Source organism: Cnephaeus nilssonii (assembly GCF_951640355.1).
Source record: "Cnephaeus nilssonii genome assembly, chromosome: 3".
Taxonomy (NCBI): Eukaryota; Metazoa; Chordata; class Mammalia; order Chiroptera; family Vespertilionidae; genus Cnephaeus; species Cnephaeus nilssonii.
The window spans coordinates 38,050,000-38,063,878 of record NC_137074.1 but is presented as its reverse complement, the minus strand read 5'-3'; the positions used below and the strand labels follow the sequence as shown (position 1 = coordinate 38,063,878).

At 36.3% G+C, this 13,879-nt stretch overlaps 2 protein-coding genes across 3 annotated transcripts in view; one reads left to right on the top strand and one right to left on the bottom strand.

Annotated features, from left to right (window-relative positions):
- The window catches only part of GNB4 (G protein subunit beta 4), a 37,413-nt gene extending 34,720 nt beyond the window's left edge, over positions 1-2,693 (top strand). Inside the window, exon 10 of the mRNA XM_079766245.1 lies at positions 13-2,693. Coding sequence (XP_079622371.1) covers positions 13-119 — 107 coding nt within the window. The 3' untranslated portion in view covers positions 120-2,693. The remainder of the gene's footprint in view (positions 1-12) is intronic.
- A 1,413-nt stretch (positions 2,694-4,106) lies between these two features.
- Positions 4,107-13,879, bottom strand: part of MFN1 (mitofusin 1) — a 36,777-nt gene continuing 27,004 nt past the window's right edge. For both annotated transcript variants that reach the window (XM_079766243.1, XM_079766244.1), the window contains exons 15-18: positions 13,387-13,530; positions 12,374-12,570; positions 10,215-10,349; positions 4,107-8,260 (exon numbers count right to left, since the gene is read on the bottom strand). In XM_079766243.1, coding sequence (XP_079622369.1) covers positions 8,179-8,260; positions 10,215-10,349; positions 12,374-12,570; positions 13,387-13,530 — 558 coding nt within the window. In that variant the 3' untranslated portion in view covers positions 4,107-8,178. The remainder of the gene's footprint in view (positions 8,261-10,214; positions 10,350-12,373; positions 12,571-13,386; positions 13,531-13,879) is intronic.

Sequence of the window (13,879 nt, the reverse complement as noted above, 5' to 3'; positions counted from 1 at the left end):
TTTGTTTTTCAGGTGTTCTGGCTGGTCATGACAACCGGGTCAGCTGTCTGGGTGTAACTGACGATGGCATGGCTGTGGCAACAGGCTCTTGGGACAGTTTTCTTAGAATCTGGAATTAACAGTGCATACAATTTTGCTGTTCTCTGTTGATACCTGGAGAAATCAGTGCTACAGCCTATAGCTGTGATAAAAAAAAATTCTGTCTTATATTTGCTGTTGAAAATTTTTCTATTGAGATTACTACATACAAAAGGAAGCTTTCAGTAAACTACAAAACAGAAAAGGATGAAAAAAAAAAAAAACACAAAAAAACACAAGGCAAAGGTGCTTGCTAAGATCAAAAGGACCAGTGCATTGAGCTCATTTAACCTTGAAGTTTTGCTTTCACTGTCTAATTGTTTTCTTTGTGTAGAACAAAATGTACACATTATAGCAACCTGTCATGTTTGATTGCTTTCATTTATGAACTTCATTTTAAACTTTGTATACACCAGAAATGTCACATTTTTTTATTTCTGTAATGGGGACACCAGGCACAGTAACAGATGAACGTAATACCATGTGTTTGTCCTTAGGTTTGAAGAGTCTCCTTGAATTCTGACCTCCCTTTTTAATCTAAAAGATCCTGGTTGCTTACTGTATTAAGAATGCTGACAGGTAGGTCCCTGAGGAGAGCCCTTTTGAGTATCATTAGTTTCTTGGTGCATCCTTTGCCATCCTATCAGTTTAAATAAGTGCTCATTTTCAGTCCTTTGAGGGGAAGATAATCTGAAGGGTAGGGGATGGAGATTTCACTCTGAAACTTTAGACATACGTAAGAAACTTTATTAATAGGTAGACAGCAATAATCTCTTATAAATGATTCTTGGCATTTTAAAAAGCAGATTATGATCAAATAACACTCTGGGTAATCCTCTAAATAGTTGGACTTTCCTATTGATTTCCTATTCCAAAACTGAGTTTGTAGAGTATGCTCATTATTCCAGGACATGGATGAACACTCGGATTGTCCTTGCACCTGAAGAACTTTTCCCAGTGTTCTGTCAGTATGCATCTAGATCTAAGGAAATAGGACAGCGTTGTTTTGAAAAGTGTAAAATCTAACCCATCACTAGATCTGAGTAGTTATAGTTGTGACAGGGTGGCTTTATGAATTCATGTTCACACATATGAAATCTGAATTGATGTAAACTGTCACATTTTAAAAAGGAAACATTTAAGCTCTGCTCTTCTGTAACATTTCTTTCCTTCACACAAAATACTGGTTTCTAAGTGGTGTGGCTCTGCTTTGAAGAATGACTAGATCCAAGTGGCTCCATTTTAAAGCCAAAAGGAAAATTCCAAGAGTAAGTACTAAAGGAATCAGAGGAAAATACTAAGCAATTCATTCCTCTGCTTGTCAATGGTCTAATAAAATGTTATCTATTACTAGACTGAGCCCTCCTGGATTTAAACAAAGATACTCTCCCCCTTGGATTTTCTCCTACAAATAAATCTAAATGATTGACATGGGAAGATTGTTAGTCTTGCTTGATGGTGAAGTCATGGGTTGTCCTGATACATTATAGAAGTGTACTGTTAAATCAATAAACTCACTTACTGTTGAGAAAGGTCTCTGTTAACTTTTGATCACCTGGAATCCTAAATACTCCCATTTTTTATGTCAGTTCTCATTTTTATATCATGAATGTGCTAGTAAGTGCACCAACTATAATGAAGTCAGTTTTAACATCAGTTGATATTGAAAAGAGAATAAAATGAATAAAGGAAGATTAAGATATGGGTCCAAAAAACATACTTGTAGATGGCAGGCATGAACGTATATTCACTTATACACAAATTTCTATGAACTTTTTGCTATTAATATTTGTGGACTATATCACTTCGTAAAGAGCAGCTCTTTGAGATTAGGCAAGAGTATTTAAAGCAATATATTCATTTCCAAAAGGGGGTGAGGGTTTGCCATATAATTCAGCAATTCATTCCAAAATCTTAAGCACTTCTGCCATGTGCAAAATAGCCTTGTGTAGAGAGCGTATCCCCTCTACTTTAAAAGTTATTCTAGGAATTTTAGTGAGAGGCACACAAACTATAGTTCTATGGTCTTAAACATGTTGATAAAAATGATTTATTTTACTGTGATTAGTTTATGTGGATAGTTGAAAAGCAATTCCCATAATTAAATATGTACCAGGTAACTGAAACCTACTAAGATTATGGCTAATTACACGTGACCAGATGGTAACCTCCTTACCACATTAACTCACTAAACTTTTGCTTTCCAGTAATATGGGTTCCAGTTGGTAAATATATTTACTTGCAATTGAAGTTCAGCTGATTAATTCTGTTGTTCATGAGACTTCCTGATGTCCAAAAGAACAATATATAATTTGTAGAAACACTGTAGTTTGAATCTTAGTTTTTGAAGACTTAAAAAATATGGCCAAATGTAGTTTTAAAGAACTTGTATCATCAAGAATATGGCCCTGGCTGGTTTGGCTCAGTGGATAGAACATCGGCCTGCGGACTCAAAGGTCCCAGGTTCGATTCTGATCAAGGACATGTATCTTGGTTGTGGGCACATACCCAGTAGGGAGTGTACAGGAGGGAGCCGGTTGTTTCTCTTTCATCGATGTTTCTAACTATCCCTCTCCCTTCCTCTCTGTAAAAAATCCAAATTAAAAAAATAAAAAGAATATGGCTGGTTTTGCTCAGGGGTTAGAGCGTCGGCCTGCCAACCGAAGGGTCACAGGTTTGATTCCTGGACTAGGGCACATAACTTGGTTGCAGGTTGGTCTCGGCCCCTGTTGGGGCATGTGTGGGAGGCAACCAATCGATGTGTCTCTCTCACGTTATTTGTCTCTCTCCCACACACCACCCCCCCCACTCTAAAAATCAATGGGAAAAATGTAATCAGGTGAGAATTAAAAAAAAATATTGGAGTTAACTGAACCCTATTTTTTTTTTTACCTTATAAGAAAAAGGTTTTATTTGTAGACTCTCTAATCACCTCATAAAGTTGTTTTTAGAGATCTGACAAGAATTTTTTTAATATTTTAAAGACATATATTCTTTTCTAAAACAAATAGTGACCTGCCATGTGGTTAACTAAATCACCCAAAAACCTGCTCAAGAAAGGACTTCTTGCTACCATGAGCTAGGTCCCTCTATACTTGTGACTCCAAGGTTACACACACCATATTGAGTTCCATCTTCATAGAGGCAAAGATTTGGGATTAATATTTCAACTATAAGAGACTAACAAGTAGTTCTTTTAATTTAGATTCAGCTGAACTGATGAATACTTTGTGACAAAAGTGTAGTCTGCTAGACATAATGGATGTAGGTGCTTCTGGAGTATAGGGTAAATAATGTAAACGTTAACCTGATAGATCTTGACTTCTCCAGGTGAGAAAGTGAAATTTTATTACTGTTAAAAAAATACTGTGAAATATTATATAATTGACCTTACCCAGCATTTATGAGGTCTTAGATTTAATAATACCGACTGACCATTTTAAAAGTGAAAACCTTCAGGGAAGCTTATGCTTTAAACACTGTGAATGTTTCACATTATAAAACTATAACAAGCCCCGCCAGTGTGGTTCAGTGATTGAACATTGACCTATGAACCAGGAGGTCACAGTTCGATTCCTGGTCAGGCATATGCCTGGCTTGTGGGCTCAACCCCCAGTAGGGGGCGTGCAGGAGGCAGCCGCTCTATTTTTCTTTCATCATTGATGTTTCTATCTCCCTTTCTCTTCCTCTCTGAAATCAGTAAAATACATTTTTTAAAAACTAACAAAATTGAATAATTGTGATTTATTTGTTGTATATATACATATGAAAACTGATTATACACAGCCCCCAAAAGTTTATTTTAATAATTTCCTTTCTACAATTTTTCTTTTCTAGAGTCTTTAGGGTGTGGGTCAGGCTTAAAGAATTTTTTTTTTTAGAATTAATTACTATGTTCAGCTTCTAGTTCCCCTTTTGCCATTGTGGAAAGCAAAATTTTAAACTTTCTCTCATCCTGTTAGAATTTTTAAGACCCACAAGCTAAACTGTCTTTCTTGTGAGTAAAGGTAGCACAATGATAAAATTGGCATTTTAAATTTAAGTAGAATGTAAAGTACTTTATACTTACTAGTTTTTCCCTCATTCATTTTGAGTTGCCTTAAGTTTAGTGTTTTAAAAAATATTGATTACCATAGGTACTCATGAAAATGGTTTGTATTTGAATGTATTAGCTAGCACCGTTTTAAAGAGTAAAGGTACAACTTGTATTTAGCAAATTTGTTTGCATGTTGATAAAATTTCCAGTCTTTTTTTTTCTTAATCCAATTACCCTATAAAAGATAATGCAGTATTATGAAAAACACTGGTTGTGTTCTAACTGGTGTTCAATGTGCCCGACAAAAAAATCATACAATATTTATTTCTTAAAGGACCTTAGAGATATCCTTGGTATTGCCAGCCTTTGGTGTCACACAATGGTGCTCTATCCTTTTTTTTTCTTTACAAAGAAGCATCTGAACACTGCATTTGCATACTCTTATCCAAAAGCATTCACATCTAAGTGGGTTTTTAAAGTTTGATTTAAAAATTTTTTTTTCCACTTAGAATGGTTTTTACACAATTGTAGCCAATTGACTTGGGATGTCAGTAGTATAACTATGGGAGAGGTGAACATATTAAAGTTCTTGTAAGAGCTTTAAACCAAACAAAAGATGGATTTGTTCCATGATTTAACAGTATTCTTGGATCTTTCTTGCAGTGATTCATTCCTTTATTTGTACAGTAGCTCTGTGAAATGTTGGCTGTGAATTGATATTGTAACCAATAAAGTACTTTAACCAGATTTCATGTGGCATATTTTAAGTCAAACTTAGATTTTAACATTAAGTCCCAGAACTAAACTCCAAGCCCAATGTCATGCTCAGCCCTAATTCCTTTATCTAAATACTAGAGGCCCAATGCATGAAATTCATGCAAGAGTAGGCCTTCCTTCCCCCAGCTGCCAGCACCGGCTTCCTCTGGCACCCGGGACCCGGACTTCCCTCGCAGCTCTGCTTTGTCCGGAAGGATGTCCAGTCTAATCAGCATATTATGCTTTTATTATTATCCTATATAGTAAAGAGCTAATATGCAAATGGTCATCACGCCCTCACACCGTAATGGCTCATACACTCAACACTGGGGAGAAAGTGGAGACCAGCCAGGCTGCGGCCCAGGAGAGGGACAAGCCACCCACACTGCAGTCCTGGGAGCCAGTGGCTGGGGCTGCAGCCCAGGAGAGGGACAAGCCACCCACCCCGTGGTCCTGGGTGCCTGAGACTGGCCAGAGGAGGGAATCCTGGGTCCCAGGTGCGGGGCAAGGCAGAAGCAGTTAGGGGTGATCAGGCGAGCAGTTAGGGGCAATCAGGCAAGCAGGGGAGCAGTTAGGGGCGATCAGGCAGGCAGGCGAGTGGTTAGGAGCCAGCGGTCCCGGATTGCAAGGTGCAGTCAGACATCCCCCGAGGGGTCCCGGGTTGGAGAGGGTGCAGGCCGGGCTGAGGGACACCCCCCCACACACGAATTTCATGCACCAGGCCTCTAGTAGATTTGTAATGGGCTTCCAGAGCAAGAGATCATAGTGCTCCTTTAATACTATGTTAGCTTACCCTTAAAAGGACCACAAATTTTCATTAAAAAGCAAAATTAAGTCATTCTTTCCCTGAAACTCCCTTAGGATAAATAATTCCATTGCTTATAGGGTAAGTTTTTGTTGTTTTTGTGTTTTTAAAAAATATATTTTTATTGATTACAGAGAGGTAGGGAAAGGGAGAGACAGAAACATCAATGATAAAAGAGAATCATTGATCAGCTGCCTCCTGCATGCCCCCTACTGGGGATCAAGCGGGCAAACCAGACGTGTCCTTGACTGGAACTGAACCCATAGTGAAGTGCCATCCACTGAGCCAAACCTGTCAGGGCTAGAATTGTAAGTTTTTATTTTCATAACCACAGCCTTGGGGGAGGATTAATGAGGAAACTTCCAATATATGACCAGGCACGCTAAATAAGTAAATCCAATCAAAAGATGAGACAGTCTGCCCAAGATAGTTTATATACCTACCATAAAATTAAGAGCAAGACTCACTAAATGCCAGTATAAATGCTACATTTATCAACTGTCAGACAAAAGTTTTATTCTCACCTTGCAAGTTTGCATACTTATTTTAAAAATGTAATTTTGTAAAAAGGTTGAGGTTATACAAAGTTTATAAATGAATCTGCAAACACATAGTGAACAAGAACTCGGAATTACATCAGGTGTAACTTACATGATTTCATAGAATTCACGGGCTGGGTCATAGGTGCCCTTACCTCTAGGCATAAAGGTTGGGTCTCATTATTTTAGTGTCCATTTCCAACATTCACATATATCTTCAAACTTGATCAGTTGGAATGCGTTCAAACTGGTGATGGAAAACTTACCACAAACTTATATACCAGAATCATAATTCCTGAACTTCCCAAATGTTAGCATGCATCAGGATGACCTGGAAGGCTTCTTATAACAGAGTCCTGGCCCCCAGAGCTAGTGTTCGATTCTTGGGTCTGGGGTAGGATCAAGAATGTGTACCTCTTACAAGTTGACAAGTGATACTGTTGATCCAAGGACCAAACTTTGAGAACCATAGTAGTATACTAATGAGGTGATACCAAACCAATATGCTGTTTCAAAATTTCAAGTACTTTGTATAAATTTAAGAACTAGAGCTTGTAACTTTAGACATCAAGTTTTCATGCTGCAAGTGTTACCTGATCCACACTTGTTGGTGGCCTGTACCAATTTTGGCTATAAAGCAACAACAAAAGCTATAAATTAATATTTATTGCAAATTTGGCATCCTAGTACCTGATTGGCATAAAAATATATTTTTTGAAAGGCTTATGGCCTAAATAATATTCTCCTTAAAATATCCTGAAAAATAGTGTTGTTGCACCACCAGCTGTGAAAAGACAGAATGGCATCCAGGAGCCTTAAAGGCACAGAAAAGGAAGCACTGAGTATTAAGAGAAGAAAGGAGCCTGGAACATTATCCCTCCCATAGAAAAGAAACACTGTGTCCTCCTTGCTTTCTCACAAGCACCTAGGGGACTGATGCTGATTTGGTGGTCCTCAAGGCTCCCTTTTGCATAACAAAGCCCTAGAATGTCATTTTTTAAATGTTTCCATGTAAGTTTCAATTAGTTTTCACCACAAACACACACAATACTTGAAACCATAAACATTTCATTAAACTAAAAAAATACAGTGATAATTTTTAACCATGCCCTGGCAAATTCATACAATTAAATAAAAGGAAAACCACCCCAGGGGGACAATTCATCAGTATCCTCAACAAATACCTTCTGAAGAACAGAATTTGTACATGACTATAACCACTCAAAATTCAAACCTCCCATCTCTGGCTATTTTTATCACTTCAAACTTCTAAAACTTAGCTTCCCTTACTGTACTCATAGCTGAAGCTGAAAATGTTTCTCTAGAAACATCAGGAGGCTATTTCGACCCAGATACTTTTAGAATAACAAACCTTTATACTGCTTTACATTAGCTTTAATGGGAATATAAGGAGTAAACAGCAGCTTATTTATTAGTGGTTTACATACCTGCCAGAAAGGCAGAAACGACTGTAACTCGCAAGATAATACACTCAAGAACATTACACACTCCTTTTTGGTGGTTAAAACAATGCAGGTATAAAACAAAACAGTGACTATTCCCATTAAAGTGACATCAAAAATTAGTTTTGAGAAAGAGCATTCTCTAACTCCTGGATGCCAGGAAGCAGAGTGTTTCAGAAGCAAAAACAAAGAGAGCCCTAATTAAGAGTAAGGCCCCACCCCTCAGGGGTCACATAATTGGTTCTGCTGTTCTTAACTAATTCATCACTTCAACACATCAAACAACTTAGCCTGTTCTTTACCCAGAATTAAATTAAGAGATATAATAACACTCTTCAGAAATGCAAACACCCTGAGATAGATCATTACCAGAATCTACACAAGAATTTGCTATTTAGGTATAGTGAGTACAATTCATATTTAAAATCGTATCATAAAAATAACTGTCCCAAATCATCCAGGCTGCATTTTCTCCTATGATGATCACCAAAGCGATTTCTATTAAGATTCTTCTTCATTGCTTGAATGTAGAAACTGCTTAGTAAAATTCTCCAGCTCATTTTTAAGTCGAACAGCTTTATTTCTAATTTAAAAAAATGAACAAAACACCAAAATCATTAAGGTCAATTTTAAAATGCATTCCATCCAATCTCAAAAAGTAAAAAACAACAACAACAAAAAAAACACACACACAACACTAGCCAACTGCTGCTACATTCATCTGAACTCAGACTACACTATAAATACCCTTTTAAGAGTATGTATATGTGCTACTACAGCTCTCCAGTAAACAGAGTTCAATGCTCAGGACTTAAAAGAATTACTAAAAAGCACAGGAAACGAGAGTCCTATTGTCTTTCATGGGAGTCAAAGCCTAAGTCACGTATAGTTATAACTGTCCTTGAATTCTCTTTAAACATCAAGTACAGAATAAGTGGTTTTATATATGGACCATGGTATACCAAAAAAAATTTTTTTTTAAATACTAGAATTGTATTTGATTGCCAACTGTCCATACAAGGAGGAAAACTGGACCTAAAATTGACCAAGGAACACAGATTTGGTCTCCCATTCTCATACTGTGCCAGCGCACACACATATACTTGGATGAGCTTCTCCCTTTCTTTTTATCTTGGTCTTGTTTTGTTGAGTGCATATGCTTGAGGTCATATAAGTTAAATGTACATATGAATTCTGCTGTATATTTCTTTGAACCACTCTCCTGAAATACTAGGTACGTTAAGTTCTATCTCAATGGCTGAGCCTGATCCAGTAACAATGGAGATTCCAATTATCTATAATAATAAAAGCGTAATATGCTAATTAGACTGGATGTCCTTCCGAAGAAGCCGGGGCTGCGAGGGAAGCCCAGGTCCTGGGTGCCAGAGGGAAGCTGGTACTGGCAGCCGAGGGAAGGCCTACTCTTGCATGAATTTTGTGCTGCGGGCCTCTAGTGATATATATATTTTTTATTTTCCTCTTAGAAAAAGGGTGAATTAAGAGATCAAAAATATTCATACTTATTCAAGTCAGTCCAGCCAAAATCAGAAAAGTACATAAGTGCCAATTATCTGTTTTGTCATTTATGTTTTGCTATGACAAGATGAAACACTATTTAAAAATCTCCCTAAGTTAAAAAACAAAAAAACTTCTACTGCATATAGTTTTACCAACTTTGAAAGGTTGTCTTTGGGAAGATCTAACTTGAAATAGGAGCAATGGAGCACTTGGGTGTGTCTGGTTGTGAGAAAGGGGGCTGGGGCCTAAGTATAGGCAGTCATCTTCTCTGGAGTCTGAGACTGAGGTGCACTGAGAGTGTGCCTGCTGTCAGATTGGGACACCATGAAGAGACATGACCACACGTGCTTTAAATAGACGTCTCAAAATTCAGGACACAAGGACAGCCTCTCCAATTTGCAGACATTTCAGACTGCTCTTATATGGGCAATTTTATGTTGTAGGTACCCTGGTAAGTAGCAGCAGGGACTAAATGATGCTTAATGATTCCCTCAGAGTCATACGTAAACCAGCAAATGGGTAATGAAGTGGAAAGTTGTTAATTGCCAAGAGGTAGAGACCACATGGTGAAACTTGTCCCCTAAAACAGAATTTAGACCCCCGGAGAATCCATGATAAACCATATTAAACCAGAATTCCACATTATACTACTTGTTTCTTTACTTTTATAGCCTTAAATTTAATATTCCCCAGTGAAAATGGAAGTTATGGGTCTTGGAGATAAAGGACTAAAAAGTGATACTTTTAATTACAGAACTTGTACTCTCAAAAGGGACTAATATAGTTTAACAGAGAGTTCGAAGTTGACATCTAAAAGCATCCATTTACATCAGATGTTTCTTCTTGTTGAAATTAGCATTCACTGAAATTTCAAAACTATGGAATTAAATATGGAATATTATAATTTAAGCCACCAGAAAGCTCAAGTTTTAATATAATCACTAGTAATTTACACAATTATATTTTGGTAATGAGACCAATAAATGTTCATATTATGGAGAAAAAAATGCTTTAAGTACCTTAAAAGCTTTGAATTGTTTTGTATTTCCTCCAATTGATCTATCTCTTTGGAAAATCTAGCAATTTCTTCTTCCAGGTGTTTTTGTGTAATATCAACTTGTTGGCAAAGGCGAGCAAAAGTGGTTGCCATTTCCCTTAAAATAAAAAACAATTTTATCAGCTATCACAAATGTCTTAAAATGCATGGGCTTTCAAAAGATTATATAAAAGATCACAAGTTTAAAATACTCTTAAAAACATAAGGTTTTAAAGAACAAAGTGCTAAGAATGGGATGAGGGAGGCATGGAACTTGTAAGTTTAATATGACTGTGGGCCTAATTCCATCTGGCTTCAAGATCAATGTTCAATAGGCACTATTTCCACTGCCATATGGTTGTAAACATGAACAAGCTATAAAAAGGCAAAAGATGGGTATATTTCTTCAGAAGCACAGTAAACCTTACTCACCTCCTGCCATAAAAATAATTACTCAGAACAGAAAAGAAAATTTCATTAATCCTATTAACTTATGCAAAAAAATACTTTAAATCATAACATTTAACCATGTTTCTAGAATCAAAGGGCATTACTTCTTTTGTCTGCTAGTTCATATGTTATATTTTGTAACTGGGAACATGCCTAGCAGGTATATATTAACTGTCTTACTCATTTTTCTCTGCCAATTATTCTCCTGCACATCTTTCCCATTCCATGGTCTTTAATTACCAATATTGAACAAATGAAGCATCTTTCATTATTTTAATGTTTTATTAAATCAATATATAGCTAGTATTACTTTGACTGAGTAATTAGTTAAGGTTATCTTCATCAGAGTGTGATATCCTCTAGGGAAAGGATCAGGTTATCTTTAACTTTTTATTTCCTATAACATCTAGCAGTTATTGTCACATGGTAGACAATAAATGTTTGACCATCAGTTGAATGGAAAGCTTTATTAACTTTGTTTTTATGTGAACCTCAGCTGATTTCTGTTGGGAGGTCCAGCTATATTCAATAGAAGAAAGATCTTCCTTAATATAAAATTAAAACTATTACATATGCCCTGGTTGGTTTTGCTCAGTGGTTGCAGACTGAAGGTCATGGGCTTGATTCCTGTCAAGGGTATAAAACTTGGTTGCAGGCTAGATCCCCGGCCTAGGTCGGGGTGCGTTCGGGAAGCAACCAATGGATGTGTCTCTCTCACATCGATGTTTCTCTCTGTGTCTCTCCTCCTCCCTGCCACTCTGTCTAAAAATCAAAGGAAAAAAATATCCTCAGGTGAGGAATAAAAAAACAAAAACAAAGAACAAATTAAAAAAACCTATTATATAAAATAGGAGTTCAATAACTATTTGGTAAATGAATGAACTAATTCAGTGGTCTCAAATCCATGCCCTCATTATCTCCATTCTCTATAGCTCTATTAGTACAGGCTTTCATCTTGTGTCTGAAACAGTACAATCTCCCTGCAAATTCTTGTCTCCTTAATCTAAACCATTCTATACACATCACACCACTGCAAAGCTATTTGTCCTATCCTAGGGCTAAATGTTAATGATATCACTTCCAGGATTCCTAATTACCCAGGCTCCTGTCCTACTGTTAGGTTCATTCTTGAATGTACTCCCCATCCCCATATATACATTTCTCACTGAAACTCTCCTGTTTCTGAACACATTCCTTTTCCTCTACCCTCTTGCCTTTGGTTTGGGCTGTTTTCCCTGCCTATATCTTCCAATTCTGCACATTCTACCCCTCCTCTAGGAAATCTATATTGATCCACTAACCTTCATGATTTCAGATTCTAGTGCCTCACATTAAAAAACTCTCATATTATCACTTTTCACTTTTATTATAATGATGTACATTATGTCTTCTATTAAGTTGTAATCATGAACTTTTTAATTCATCTCTCAGTAGTATCCAAATACAGATTATTATGCACTGACTTAACTGGAATTCTACATATTTTTACTAAATCAATGAAATATTTATGATACATAAAAAAAGACAGTCAATGGACCCACGTGTTTATGTTAACAACAAATGGGTTCACATTGTAATCTTTGCACTATATTCTTATTTCTGCATGCATGGCATACTTCAATATACCTGCCCTTTTTTAAAGCTGAAGATGAATTTTTCTTTTTTCTCATAGAGATGAATTTCTCAACTTACTGTTGTACTTGATGGCTGCAGTTTGCACTTGTGAAGCTAACAATCATCTGCAGTTTCTCAGTTGCATAGTTCACAAACTGCTGCTTAAAAGCTCTCTCCTTGGCTCGGGTGGTCCAGGCCAGCCTTTCATAAAGATATAAAGCTCCATACATACTTAATGAAACAGATATGAGTTTCCAGCCTACCGTTTTCCAAATCTGTAAGATAAATTTATAGCTTACTTTGACAAAGAAAAACACTGCTGGGGAGATTGTACTCAAAGGAGATTGTACTATAGGTCTTATGAGTCAGATCCATGTTTAAGAAATTTATATTCATTCTCTAAGAGAATCTAAAGTTATCAGAAATCAAACAAGCTGAAAAAGGAGTAGCACATAAATATCAGGCAAGAAGTTTTATAACCTGCTAGACATTTGGTGAGATGATTTAATACATCTTGAAAAAGGAGGTTATTTCTTTTAGGTTAGGTTTCAAAACCAAAACTTGTAAATTGATCCTGTTAATGATATGAAATTTTTTTTTTAACATGTAAGAACTACTACTAAGAAGTAATCGTTACTACTTTAAGGCAGATCCCTTTGGTATTTAGATAAGATTAGATATGGGACCTGGATCATTCTTGTTACTCCATATACAAATACCATTTCTTTGTGTGCTGTGATGGAAAAATAGTTGGAAAGCATTGTTCAAGGACCAACTAACTGGTGGTATTTCTTTCCTAAAGATGCATTTAAAAAAAATGTATATTGTGGTAATAATTTCACTATACATGTATTTGTCAAATCATTATGCTATACACCTAACACTAACACAATGTTAGTGTCAATTTATTTCAATTTAAAAATGTAAGATGAGGCTTATGAAACTCTTCTTAATTCACTAACTTTAACCTACACCTTTTGATGTCATTTTATAGATCCTGAAAACAGAAGTAAATATACCTCTCTTTGCGATATAGCAGAAAGCTTTGTAAAATTTCAATTTTCATTATAATAAAAAGTATTGTTTCTTACCACTCCTCCGACAACAATGATGCCCATAGATGTTCTGGATGTAAGAGAAGCTAATGTTGTTATTAAGGTAACCATGATTTCTTCCTGTGATGCATTATCTGGTGTTGCTGGATTGGTGGGAGTGGAAGCTAAAGACCTGGGGAGCTAATAACGTTGGGTAAAAGGATTAAAATTAAACAACTCTAAATGGAATAAAGTTTACTATATTATATTGTATTTCTTTTAAAATTATAGTAGTAAATCAATGAAAAGAACAACTTTAGTTAATGAGTTTACCATAAATACATGTAGAAAATAAGTGATCTGAAACTTATTTCGATGACATAATTTTCTATGACTTAGATATTGTAAAGAATAATGAATTTTCATAATATACAATGAGTTTATCTGTAACAGTAGGCCTTCAAATTAAACCCTGGTCAGTTTGCCACAGTGGGTAGAGTGTTGGCCTGCGGACTGAAGGGTCCCGGTTCAATTCCGGTCAAGGCACAAA